The 14,562-nt window shown below is 38.7% G+C and overlaps 1 protein-coding gene across 1 annotated transcript in view; it reads right to left on the reverse strand.

The window, feature by feature from the left end:
* slc16a2 (solute carrier family 16 member 2) overlaps window positions 1–14,562 on the reverse strand; it is a 35,849-nt gene that overhangs the window by 17,027 nt on the left and 4,260 nt on the right. The window contains exons 2-4 of the mRNA XM_008420387.3: window positions 5,756–5,900; window positions 4,744–5,242; window positions 2,512–2,655 (exon numbers count right to left, since the gene is read on the reverse strand). Of these exons, the coding sequence (XP_008418609.1) occupies window positions 2,512–2,655; window positions 4,744–5,242; window positions 5,756–5,900 (788 nt within the window). The remainder of the gene's footprint in view (window positions 1–2,511; window positions 2,656–4,743; window positions 5,243–5,755; window positions 5,901–14,562) is intronic.

Genomic DNA, 14,562 nt, shown 5'->3' on the forward strand with positions numbered 1-14,562 from the left:
GTACTTTCTCCACCATTGGTTAGAATCATGGCAGCAAACCAGCAAAACGCAAAGAACTTTTCAGTTTTTCACCCAAACTAACCGACTGTTGAGTAAAGCTGTTGGATGCAGGTAAAGTTAGCTAAAAGACGACTAGCTAGCTAATATCAATACAGCACCTTAAACTTGTTAACAAGTAGCTTGTAGGCTGCTGGTGTTGTTGTCTATATTCAGCTACAATTCATTTTGTCCCCAAAAATGTTGATTCCCCCCCTTGTTCGTCTGGATAACAGGGAGTCTCTAAGAATCCCCCCCTCACCCCCTTCGCTCACACACATCGTTCAACCAGACAGCTATTTGTAAGCCATAGGGGGGGCCCAGGAGAAAAAGTTTGGGAACCACTGCTTTAAACCCTTCATAGTCACAAGCAAGACGCTCTAAGAACGGTTCAGCAGTGGATAAAAACATATCGAGGCTGTCCAACTTTAAAATCTCACCCTGTTCATCATACTTTACACACTATTTCTAACCAAATTAAAATACAATTTATATACTGACAAAATGGCGACAGACGATAATGAGGTTTTAAAGGTATATTTTTATGATTAAATGTCACTTTTCTTTATTAGAGGTGATAGGAAAATGTGACTCAACTTTAATACATTTTACAAACAACACATAGCCAATTAAAATAATAAGGTATCTAATTATTAATTAATAATTAATTTATTAATTTCCAAATTTTTGTAGATTGTCTTTAATTCGTAGTCTCAACATTGTAAATGCAGGCTTAAGTAAATAAATACAGCAACATTAATCATTACATTTGTGTAGCCATCAACAAAGACATGTGACTTCTCTGTTCATCAGCAGTGGTAAAGTTAATTTAAATTGGTTGATTTGATGGCACAAAGGCAGTTTTTATGAATTCTTTGCTATTCCAGAAATGTAATATACACCTGCTTCATTCAGTCCAGAAACAGCTTGACTGTGTTTGGGGTCAGTGTCATGTTGTCGTAATTTGAGGAGTATAGAAAGAATTTGGAGGTCATCTTTTTGAGCAACAAAACAGTCCCACAGGTTGATACTACCACCACCATGCTTGACAGTTAGTAAGGTCTTGAGTTTTAAAGCGACTCTTCCAAACACACGGCAAGTCATTTTGGCCAAATAACTCAGTTTGTCTCCTCTGACCAAAAGGTTTCTCCATGACTTTTGACTCGTTCACGTGGGCAGTCTCGAATTTCACACGTGGTTTATTTTAGTGCAGGCATTTTTTTTCTTGTTCAGCACCCTCTAAATCAGAGTTCACGTTAAAGCCTTTTCACTGTAGACAGTGACACTGGAAACAGTTCCTGGGCTATTCTAGGGACATCTAGGCCAATTTCTGCCACCTGAGAATGACAGAAGGTTGTAACTACTGTACACTCACAAGAAACTGCCGCAAAACATATAATAAACTTGTTTTTTGTGTAACGGAAAACATAAAAAGTACATGAATTCCAGTTACAGGCCAGGTCTCCTCAGAAGAGAATCAAATATGAGATGCTTTTTGTGTTTTATTTGCAGTCAAATATTTACAGACAGCAGAGAATTCACTTGGAATAAATATTTCTCAGCCTAGTTCTTCTTGTATATGTAAATATTATGAAATGACGCCTGCAAATCATGCTGTCAGATTGAGCCAGTCCATAAACTTTGTGCTCCTGTGTGTACGCCAGGGAGAAATAAACCCTTCTTGCTTCCGCCTGTTGTGCTTTACCCCCTCCTGTTTTCTCAGAAGTGAACAATCAGTGCCAATAAGCAGCTACGTAATTCTCTGGCAGCAGTAAAGCTGCTTCTCCTCTTAGTAGATAAAGCATTTTGTAAAATGAATGTTTGAACCATAAATTATAAATAAATTATCCTTATAATTAAAGACTGAATTTCCACACTAGTAGGAGATGATAACGTTACGCAGCAAAAAAAATATATATATATTTTGAATAAGATTTGAAAAAAAATCATCTTTGGAGTGCTTACCAAAACCATTGATACAATTTGAACTTTTTCACCTTTTGATCATGAGTGGAAGAAAAATGATGCATGGTTTTCAATTAAAATGTAAAAATAAAGGCATTTATATTTAGTGCAAGGGAACACAGCAGACAGGTTGGGGACAAAATGGTGGCGAGGTTTAAAGCAGGGTGAGGTTTCTTTTCCAGGTTTGACAATTTGATCAAGCTTTGTTCAATTCGTCAACTGAAAATGGAAAGAGTAAAGCAAACTACCAAGACATGCAACCACCTAAACTGACAAGGAGAGCATTGATTAGACTTCAGAGGTGCTCCAGAACTCTAAACCTCAGGTGTCGACACAAAAGTTTAAAGTTAGGTTTACAGCCGATGCATGAAGTGGGGTGCAGCCTGTTATAATGACGTAAACTGTGGGAAAGCTCAATTAAATTAATATTTTTGCAATCCAGATAATGTTACAGCATTCATAGAAACACAAAGGACTAACATCATCCCACATATTCCACAACTTCCTCACCTGCATGTAGATCTTCCGTAGACCAGGAATGAGGTCTCCGATCTTTCCAAAGGCAAGTCGTCCCACCCCCGACGACGCTCCAATGCAAACCAGCAGCACCCATTCCTGTTCATTCTCTTTGAACTTTTCCTTCACAAAGTTGATCTGAAATTAAACATAGAAGTTAATATGCTTTTATGCACAATATGCACAAGCTCAACTTTTCACCTAAAACAAAAGAAAAAACCTAGAACTATTCTGTGGGAAGAAGGAATTGTTCATCCACAGCCCAAAATCAAGGCTTTACAATAACAAAATGTTCTCATCAACAGACCTTTAGAACAGCTGAACAGGAAGACCCGGTGCATATACATCACATTCCCTCACTCCCCTTTAGCCATGACCCCCCAAACCAGGCCCAAAACATGAAACCGCCCTCTGAAGTCTTTCCTGAGACTCCTGGTTCTCGTGAAATATTTGCTCTGCTTTGAAGAGCTCTGCATCCCTCAGTGGCCATAGGATAAGCATGTTTAGGGACACAGAGAGGCCATACAGGAGAGGTTTCCTGAGGTGGTCGAGCCAATACAAAGGCCGGGGCTGTGTTTACATCTGGGCCCGGGCCTGAAACAACAGGCCGGTCAGAGGGAGGCCGGAGCTGGAACATCCGACATCTGGATAGAGGGAGATCGACTTCGAACCTCTGTGTTGAAATTTTACAGTTCATTCCCATCCCTCACTATCTCATATTAAATTAGCTATAGTTCAAGGTCACATTTTGCAATCATGAAATCCAAACCACTATCACCGTAAACAGCTGAACAGCGCATTTTGATTTGGCAGTGATTCGACATTTTTACTATCGCTATAATAACACAGTCAGTTGGACTAAATATTTATGTATTCGCAATAATACTGAAAAACATAAAACCTCCTTCCTCACTCTGTAAAACAAGCTGAAAGTGAACAAAGCCTGTGAAGGAGGTGAATAATTTAGTGATTTCGATGTGAAATAAGATAAATGAAACCAGAGTCCAGTAAAAGTCACCATTCAGCACCACAAAGATGGAGTCTGTATTTATCTTCCAAATTTAACTTAATAAAATCATTTTCTTATCAAACAACACACAGATCTTTAAAAAAATAATAATAATAACATCCATAGAGGTATTTTTTCTCATTACAAGCACAAATGTATGTCTTACTTATTGGGATGTTAGTGGAAGGAAAAAATCTAGATGTTTTTTTAAAAAATATTAATAAAATTGGATACCACTAATTAAAATCTGGTGGAACTAATGGGTTTTACCTGTTCCTTCATTTATAGTGAAATAAAGTTACATAAATCAAGTTTTCTGTGAAGGGCTCAGAGATTTGTTAATGCATTGAGTTTCTCATGTAGCAGCTCTTGATCTGTCATCTGAACATGGAAGCTGTATGGTGAAAAACAAACTATCAAGAAATGACAATCAACCTAAACTGACAGGCTTAGCTAGGAGAGCAAGGCATCGTTAGACAGAGAAGCAGCCATGTTGACTCTGACGGAGCTGCAAGCTCCACAGGTCAGGTGAGAGAATCCGTTAGTGATGCACTCCACAATCTGGCCTGGATGACAGGGTGAAAGCTGTTGCTCAAATAAATCGATAATAAGTATACCTAGACTGGGCATGAGTTCGGGCCAGATTTTATTTTTTAAAAGTACCAATTTTAACCACAGTGAACTAACCATACCTATGGTAAAACAGTGGTGGAAGCAAAATGCTGATCAGAGCATGACTAGTTAATATCAGAAACTTTTAAAGTGAAAAGATGATCTCAGGCAGCACTAGAAAAATGACGGTTTCAGATGTTTTCCATCCATCCTAACTGAGTTCTGGGTGTTTTGTAAGGATGAATGAGCACAATGTTTAGTCTCTAGATGTGCTAAGCAGGCAGAAACACATACAAAAAGACTTGCAGCTGTAAAAGCAGCAAAAAGGTGCCTCTTCAAAATACTGACTCAGGGGGCTGAATACACATGAACACCACGTCATAAAAATCATGTATCCCTTCTCTTTTTTCCAGTTGGCAAATTTTTTATATTTTGTGTCAGTCTATCACATAAAATCCACATAAAATATATTTAAGTTAACCTGAAGAAAGCAAGACACAGTAGTTTACTAAACCATGTTTACGACATTAAAACAGACAACGCTTATATTTTACTGTTCAGACTTGAAGGTACCAGAACACAAAACTGAGGAGACATTTTCTTACCAGATGGATATATGGCACAAAGTATCCCAGCACAGCTGTTGCTACTCCGAACGCCCACACCCGGTATGTCACAATGTGAAACACACGCAGGTTGAAGTACTTCCTAACCCCAGCAATGACCTTGCTCCACTTGCTCATCCCCTGAGCCGAGGCCTGGGTCTGGGTCTGAGCTTCAGCAGGGCCGGGGCCCATCCCCGGTGGGCCCATGCCTCCCCCGGTGGGAAGTAAAGGTTTGAATGTTAATGCCAGCAGGGCCTGCACCAGCATGAAGAGGCTGAGAATCTGGAAGGTTCTGCTAAGACCCAGAGGTTCAATCAATTTGTCCAGAAGAACTGGCAGTCCCATGGAGAAGAGGCTGGCTCCGGCAGTCACCACACCGTTGGCCAGGCCCAGTCGCTGCCGGAAGTAGTGACCGAGGATCACTAACGACGGCTGGAAGGCAAAGGAAGAGCCACAACCGAACAATATCCCATATGTGAAGTAGCGAAGGATTAGGGAGCTGCAAATGCAAAGAAGAAAAGCTTAATTGCAAGAAAAACTGCTAAAAATGTTATCTACTGCTAACAAAATTGTGTTTTTCAGTGGGAAGTATCCATAAACATTGCAACATAAACAAGTTTATGGGCAAAGGTCAATAAGACTGAGAAAAGGTCTGTCGGGTTGCACCAAATTAGTGTTTTCATTGACTTATAAAGAGCAAAGTTTGTTCCTCTGGCTGGCTGGCTAAGGAGACTTTGACCACTGGACATTTTCTGTAACTTACCAAGAACTAAAGCTCAGCACATATCTTTTTATGTTCTTCTCTCAAAAATGTATTTATCTTAAAAAGTCTTCATTGGTTGCAATGTATAAATACAGGGTGAAATAAAGAAGCATTATTAATGTTAACATGTTTTAGCATTTTATTGATTTTTTACTAAATTAAAGTGCAATCAGTCTTGGTACAGTATGTCTAAGTGCAGAAAAGTGTAAAAACGCATTCACTATGCAACTGTAACTATAGGCATCTTACTTTGCAAATGATGTTGTGAGGAGGCCTATAAAAGCCACTGCCGCCCCACAGACAGCGGTCTTCCTGCAGCCAAAGTGGTCCGTGAACATGCTGACCACAGGAGAGCAGAAAAAGATCATGCCCATGGCCAGGGCCCCGACCCAGGCTGCAGGACGAAAGCAGAGAGGAGACAGAACCATCATTAGGAACATGTGGAAACCGCATGTGTTGTGGCAATCACTGAAAGTAAATATGACCCTGTGTGACCACAGAACAAACACCAGAGTCCTTGCACCATGAAATTTTTGTTTTTATTTCATAATTAAAACCCTGCGGGCTACTGTTATGTATAACTATGGATCAAAGGGCACAGTTTGCTTTCAATCCATCACACACTGCTTGGACTTGGAAGAAATTCATACAAAATGGCTTTCTGAACAGCTAAACAGCTTTAGTGTGTGCAACATCTGTCAGAGACTGGTGGAAAAAAGGAACCTGAAAATCCTGCTTTATAATAATAATCCTTCCTGAATGTGGCAGTTATCTGATTACCACATGAGACACATTGGTGAAAAAAACGCTCTTGCATCAATTTCTTCGCATGTTTTCAGAACATTCATGTTTGCCCTACTTTTTTGTTCTTCTATAAGCTTTTTGAACAAGTAAAACCTGTGATCTCAGTGGAAGCTGTAGTGAAAGGAAGACATATGCCTCATTATGTACTTTAGCTTCCTCAGAGGAAGTTCAAACAACATGAATGTGACACCAATCTGAGATTTCTAGAAAGTTAAAAGTTTGTTTTTCAGCAATTGAAGTGATTTTCTAATAGTTTAACAGTCTAATAATACCTTTCTAAAAGTTTTTTTATACTTGTTTTCATTTTACTCTGCTTAAAAACCCTGCACAGTGATTGTTTAAGACCTAAAATGTCATGTCAGCCAACATTACAACACAGAAGTGGATACATAACCAGTAAAGTATTGAAAAATATCAATATGCTTCAGTTACGGTAAATGAAGTTTAAAAATGTAATTTAAAATGATAAAAAATATATATTTTTAATATTTTTTAGAGTTTTACATAAATGTGTTTTTTTTTAGTGTCTCGACAGATCAAAACGTGGCTCAAAGTGTTTTTGTTAAGTATTAAGAGAGTGTCCAAGCTTAACAAGCCAAATGGCTCTGACAGAGGCACAGCGTGACCTGTAGAGCAAACAAAAACACATGCCTGATTCAAGTCTCCAAGGGAGCAAAGGTAGCTTGAATGTCTACCACGCTGTCCTGGTTGTGGTCTAACTGATGCAACAGTTCACTGGAAAAAGGTGATGACCTCGTCTGACTTCTTAGACAGTGAAGTGAAACGTGAGCTTGGGATGGTCATCGCTGTGAAGCTTGACGCAAACATCCTGCATGTTTCTGCTAGACTTTTGAACCACTTCTGAAATGATCTTCCAAGTTTTAAAGGAGGAAAATTTTCGTCCCACCATGCAGCTTCACTAATTCGACGTCAGATATGAGTTTACCTTCTTCTACCCTTCTCTGTCAACTATTTTTTGTCACTTTTAGCTTAATACTTTCTTCATAATTTCCTTGATGACAAACAGGGTCAAATACTCTGCGAGCTCAATCAGAGCTCTCTTGGATCACAGCTATGAATGCCAACAGTGTTGAAAGTTTCTGCTACAGACATTATTTTGACAGTGTTTCTCAAATTTTCTCAAGCAGCTACTCAGTTTACAAGCATCAACGCTTTCTGGCAGGAAAGACCACAGGCATCTCTCCTCCTCAAACACTCAACGTGTTTACTTCAATGTGGGCAAACACTGTTCATTTTCAGAAACCCCCATCTCTGGGACAAATCTTTAACATGTTTTACATCCATTGTTTTATTTTGCTACCAAAGACTGCCATGCACTTAGAGTTTAGGTCAGAAGTTTAAATTGTATTAAAAATGTGGATTAAACCATTGATTTTGAGCTTTAGATATTTAGTTTGAACGGTTCCTTTTCCATAGTGAAATTATTGCCACACAACTGTAATAAGTTTTAAAAAGACTCCATACAGAAATTTGAATACAGTACTGTGAATCTTCTCTAGTCCACACAGTCACATTTAAACATTAAGAATTAAATTAATTAAATTAAAGTAATATTTTGTTGTATTAATAGTAATAAAAAAAGGAGATAAAAATATATTCACAACTTTTTTAAAATCTTTTTGGAGCAGCCATAAACCTACAAACACAAATACTGCTTTTAAAAAAACATCAATTTTTAAAGCAAGGTTATTCAGGAGACAAGTTACATAAAGAAATGTGTTTTTCATTAATAAACTGCACACACAATCTGAATTTAATTATATTTTTGAATTCACTGACACGTACTAATGATCTCAGGGAACTCAGAGGGGAAAGTATTGAAAGTAACAATGACGACAACACAGTAGACCCCCTTGTATTCACAGGGATTAGAGACCACAGCAGCCTGAAAATAGCTAAAATCTTCCAATACTTGAGACCACCGCTAAAAATGTTTATAGATGCCTATATAGATCAGACACCAAATATACTTTAATGTGCATTATTAATATGCAGAGTGAAAACTGTCTTAGTTTTATCACAGAAGGTAACATCTTCTGTACCCGGTACTCGCTGTGACTCTTAGGGTCACAGCGAATCAGTGCTAATGAAAATAAATATTGGTTGCTTTGCAAACACCAACCAATAGCATGTCAAGTAGCTTTGAATCTAGGTGTTTGAACTTCCCAAGCTGCATTTTGAAATATCAGTGAAATCAGCGAGAAGGGAAATACTCCACAAAGAATCTGGAGTTTTGGTCAACAGAAAAATCTGGTGAATACTGAACCACGAACAGGCAGGAGTGCACTCTACTATCACTGTTGGAGGGTTTCACACAACATTACTCAAATGTTTTATCATATTAAGAAATCTTTCATGATGAACAATGTGTAACATGTAAATTTATTGTATGTTTGTCTCAACTATAGATAAACACCATAGTCATATTTGGGTAAATGTCCCTACATAGAAACCTTATGCTTTTTGCAACAGTTAATAAATTTGTCAGTGGTTGCTCTAACAGTTGTGGACGGATATTTGACTTCATATTAGCAGATTAGATGGGTTCTTCAAAACTGGTTGATTTGGTGGAACTGACCATCTTTTAAACAAAATCCACCCAGTGTTAGTAGAGATAACTTTGGGCTTCAGGAAATCCATTCATCACATTTAATGTAACCCTTCTAAAACTGGCATATGTTTGGAATCATCTTTCTGTTGGAACAACAAAATGCGTCCAAGTTTCAAAGATCTTGACCTAAATGAAAGGAAACTTGGTTCAAATGTTCAGGAGCCAGCCAAGAACCACAAACGCTCAAGTCTGGTAAGAACTGCGGGTTAGCCAATGTTGCGTTCAACAATAAAGCAAATTTTAAATCAGCATGGACTGACAAGGTGGTAATCAAGAAGTCCCGTCTCCAAAATCAGCACCTTCAATTACAATGTAACTTTGTATGTCCTCACATGGACGAGTCAAATACCTTATGGAGAAATTGCTTAGATCAGGAGAGAAAACGATGTAGTTTTTTGGCCACAATTACAAGAATAATCTTCGTATTGGAAAAATAAGACCCTGTACCAGGTTCTAAGTATCATTATGATGTTAAGGACCTGTTTCACTGCCAGTGGCACAAGTAGATTAAGTGGCGGTTCTCGAACCACCACTTAGGTGAGCTTGTTATAAGATTCTGGGGTGAGATAATTGCAGTCCTGCAAAAAGCATGTAAACTAGTCTTTCTACTGTCAGCCGCAAGGAGGGGACACCTCCTAAACATTGGGAGGCGTCAACTTCCCATCAACTGCATATGCTTGCACAAAGTGGGAAAAACGTGACAAAACCTTCAAATCCATCAACTTTTTTATCAACATAATAACAGGATTGTCGAAATGTGATCAGAACTGGATGTTCTAGAAGGAAAACAATCCAAAAAACACAGCAATACTGGCAGTGGATGAAGAAGGCTAGCATTAACCTTTTTGCAGGGCCCCGACCTGAACTCTTAAAGAACAGAACAAACTGTACCCAGTAGAGTCCATTTTCAGAATAGAGTATGTTATGTGCTTCACTGGCTGAAGACAGAGATCATAAAAAAAATATGGACTGAAGACGCTAAAGAAGAAAAGACCAAACTCAGATTTTTCTTCCCCAAAATACTAAGACCATAGTGGGTTTGTTTTTCTTCTAGGTTTTATTGGATCTAGTGGTCTTCATTTGATAGTGAATTGACAGTAAGGTGGATGATGACAGAAGGGGGAAGACATGCAGCAAAGGTTACCAGGCTGGGAATCGAGCCTGCGACGGCCGTGTCGAGAACTAAGGCCTTCTTATGTAGGTTGTGCTTAACCCGTGCGTCACCACAGCAGCCCCTGTAGGGGCTTTGTTACGAAAGCAGCATTCACTTGAAAGTTTAAAACCACAAACCCATGTTTCAGTGCTATGTGCTGGTGAAGCACAAAACGAAACTCACCCGTCACCCCACAACACCCCACAACACGCCCCCCCACCCCCCCAAAGAACAGGAAACCCTTTCTGACTAAAGTAAAAGTCTGGGAATAAATGTAGTGCAGCGTTCTAATTAGAGAGGATTAGGTCAACACACTCCGAGACAAAAGGAAAAAGAACACTGTGAACTGGACTTGCAATAAAATAGAGAGGTGTGCATTTCTGTGTGGGCCCACAAGCTTTTCGTTCTGCTTAGGCACATTTTGACAGCAACTCTTTGCAGACTTCCTCTGCACAAGCATTTTCTAGCACAGGAAGCCTAAAATAGTTAAAGAGGCTTCCTGGTGAGTACTCAAAAAATGTAAAAGCTTGTGCACATTTAAACAACACTGTGAATGTTTTCGAGTTCTGTTTTCAGGCAGAGCAGAACAGTCTCGACGTTATTTATGTGTGTATGAGAGTTCTTTGATCTACGCAATGCAAGCAGCTACACAGCTGTGCCTTCATAAACATTGTGCATGCCAAGTCAATCAACGCTTTTTTTTCAAGCTGTAAGTGTAAGCAATGTACAGTCTGTAAGAGCATGCACCCTGAGTCACTAATGCCAAGGACCCCTTTTTAAAACCGCCTGGTGATGAAACTTGCATTTACATAACCACAGCTTTCACAAATGAATCAACATCACAAAGACAAATGCACTTGTTGACATGCAACTTCAGTTCAAGTCAAGCAAATGGAAAGGATAAATGAGCTTAAACTACATGTTTTTAGTATTAATGTTAGATGCATTACCTCTGAAGGGTAATGCGAATAAATGAAAACTGTAGAGCGTGAAAAAATAATATCCACTCCGCACATACCAATTAAAATTTGATTTCATGCACAAGGTGTTGCCAAACAATCGGAAACAGCTCATTGTACAAATGCTCTCTGACGACATTGTTTGTAGCTCGCACAGACATAAGAGGAAATATTCAGTCAATGAAACAATGCAGCAGACTGCGGCTGGCATTGTGTGGACTTCTCACTGTAAGAGGGAAACAATAGCCATACATATTTTCGCACTATTAATGGAAACGTGGATTTACACGAATATAGTGTTGATATGGAAAACATTTTCCTCAAGGCCAAATAAAACGTCCTTAGCAGGTGCTGGAGATGGAACATGTAGCAGTATGTGACGTTCAAGTTATTTTGGTCTGAAACAGCAGATACAAAACAGTTACCGGGTGGAAATCTAATAAAATGCTGTTTTATTTAACCGTTTGCTGATGTTAAAGTGGAAGATTTAGGGATTTATGTGGTACACTGTTAATTACCATGGTATATCTAAACCTTTAACGATGGAAAATTAAGGTTAGGTAAAGATTTCCAGCTTTAATTGGAGTCCTACCAATTGAATTTATGTTATGAGATATAAATGAAAAAACAAGCTGTGGGTTCTTTGATAGAGAAAATTAAGAAATTACCAGATAATGCATCAAATGTACAGTACGCCTGAGTGAGCCACTGAGGCGTACAGTGGCTCACAGATCTGTACACATACCAGTTAATATGCTTAGGTTCAGATGAAAAAAAATGAAAGAGTAATAAATCGTTTCCAGATTTAATGAGACATTTACTCAGCCTTATTTCAATTAAAAAAAACGAAATCTGTTTGAAGGTAAAACCACTAAAAATGGGAAGGTGCAATAACCCAGTAGCCAGCTACTGGGTTTAATGGATTTATGTATGAGGTGCAGAAAAATCCATCTTCTCCTGGATTCCAGATTTGGGATCAAAATAACTACTTAAATTTGTTTTCAATTTCATCTAGAAAAGTAACCACACATCATGATGCTGCTGCTACCAAGTTTTACAATAGTCACAATATCCTTTTGATGTTTTAATTTAGGTTAGTTTCATCAGAAACTCATTAATCAACAAGGTTTGGGGAGATTTTACCCCTGTTTGGATGTTTTCTTTAATAACAAAAGGCTTCTGTCTCATTATTCTACAGCAGATTGCTGACAAACCCTAGTTTTAGTGCCAGTGTCTTGTTAGCCTCATTGATCAGTGTTCAGCTTGCCTTTTCGATAAATTTGGAGATAGTGACTGTCCTCACAGTATTATAAAACTTTGAGTATCCTTCTCCTGAAGGACAAATTTGTTCAGGTTTAAAAACTTCTTGCAGAGAAGCAGCAAACTCTGAAAGGCTAAGAGTCCAAGGTTCTTTAATAAATTACAGGAAATCCCAACATCAGATCTCTTTTCGCACGCTACCTGGATGTGAGGACTTCTTTGGAGCAAACTTTATGTGTGTAAGAAATTAAAAGTGCTGGACAAGCATTTCCAAAATCATCTGCAACAGATAAGAGGGGAGTATCCTCAAAGAGCCTCAGTTCAAAAATTAGTTTTGACAGCAGAAATCACTGGATACTTCAGGGTTTTCCCCAGTGTATTATAAGCCTGGTGGATCGCCAGGCTTTCCTTGTGTCCAAACTAGGCTAAGCAATACTTATTTTTGCATTTTTTAAGTCTTTATAGTTGGTGTTCAGGTATTAGTCTTCCAATCTTTCAATAACACATAATTATCAAGTGATATTTTCAAATTTCGTGTCAACTTTAAACAAACTCAAAAACCCAACAAGCTGATGGATGAATGACTGTCCTAGCACCCAATCACCAAGCTTAGCAAGTTTTCTAGGGGAAACCTTGTGCTTCGTGACTTGTTTATTTGTTGACGCTTTCTGAATGTTCCTAAAATCCTCCTGATGATTAAAGATTTTTAGTTACCGTATTTTCCGCACTATAAGGTGCACCTAAAAACCTTCAATTTCCTCAAAAGCCGACAGTGCGCCTTATAATCCGTTGCACCTTATGTATGGACCAATACTGAGCCACAACAGGTCTAGCAACTACGGTAAACAGCTGCCAACTTCATTTTCCCCCGTAGAAGAAGAAGTGCGCGGTGCATGCTGGGATAGTTGTCAGAACGTTGGTTTGTTAATAAAGTTTGATAATACATTTAAAGCCAGGGGAGCGGAGGGGCGTGGGAAGAGAGACAGAGACTGCGGTGGTAGCGTGTCGGTTGGTCTGTGTTACCCAGAAAGCAGTTGGGCACAATATCGCAACACCAACACCGTGAGTGAAACAACGACTGGGGCAGCCTACTATATACTCTTTACAAATGTGGATGTGTAATAATAGAGTATGTAACAAATTGCGCAAACTGAAGCGTCTATTCTATGCACCTTATAATGCGGTGCGCCTTATATATGAAAAAAGTTTTAAAATAGGCCATTCATTGAAGGTGCGCCTTATAATCCGGTGCGCCTTATAGTGCGGAAAATACGGTACTCCAAACTGCGAGTCGATGAAAACTACCTGTTTGGATATCAATATCAATGCAAAAGAATATGAGATATTGTTTACAAGTTGCAAAATATGCTTCAGGTTCTTTCTCTAAATAGATAAATGACTATGTTTAGTGGTGTTTTTGATACACAGAAAATTATGGTCAAGAGGACATCTGCTGGATGCATTTCCTTCTTCCCTCTTTCTCCAACCTTACTAAACAAGGTTCCATATAAAAGACAAATCAAACACCCGCTCATAAAAACAGCAAATCTCTACCATCTGTATCTATGTGCTCATATAACAGTGTGAAAGCTCATGAGACCATGATCCAACCTGAACCCATTCCCCTGCCCTCTGGAATGCCAGAGAGCCAGCCGTGCCTTCGATTCTGCCAACTTGGGATTTCAAGCTGCCAGCAGAGATCCTGGAGAAATCTCAGACTGCAGAGAGACAATTCAGCACCAAGGTGGACAATACACTAGAGGCTTTTCGGGTCATAATGAACTTGTTTGGACCCTGGAGAGTGCTCTCATTGTGCCTGAGACGTGCTCTCGTTCAGCTTTTTTTTGAGTACCCTCAAGAAAAGCTCACTGATCACAAAATGTAATGCTTGAGAATTTCCTCTAATGTTTCTGGTGAATGTAAAACCATCAAAAATGGCCCCTCTCTTCCTCAGTGCAAGAAAATCCAACAATTTTCTAATTGTCCCTTAAAATTATGAGGACAGAAAAGGTTATTAGTACAGTTTGTTGATGCAAAATTTATTTGAGCTTCCGCTTATTTATTCCAGGTGGCATTAAGTTATAAATTGGCAAAAAGCCGAGCTTTGATAAATGTTTTTACTGAATCATAATATTTACACAAAAACATGACACTAAATAACTGATTATCAGATTACAAACACTAATCATTTTAAAAAATGCCTTAAAAACCAAAAAGAGACTTATGTGTCAGAGGCAACTGTTCAACC

This window comes from Poecilia reticulata, chromosome 10 (genome assembly GCF_904066995.2).
Source record: "Poecilia reticulata chromosome 10, P_reticulata-male-v2, whole genome shotgun sequence".
In the NCBI taxonomy this organism is placed as follows: Eukaryota; Metazoa; Chordata; class Actinopteri; order Cyprinodontiformes; family Poeciliidae; genus Poecilia; species Poecilia reticulata.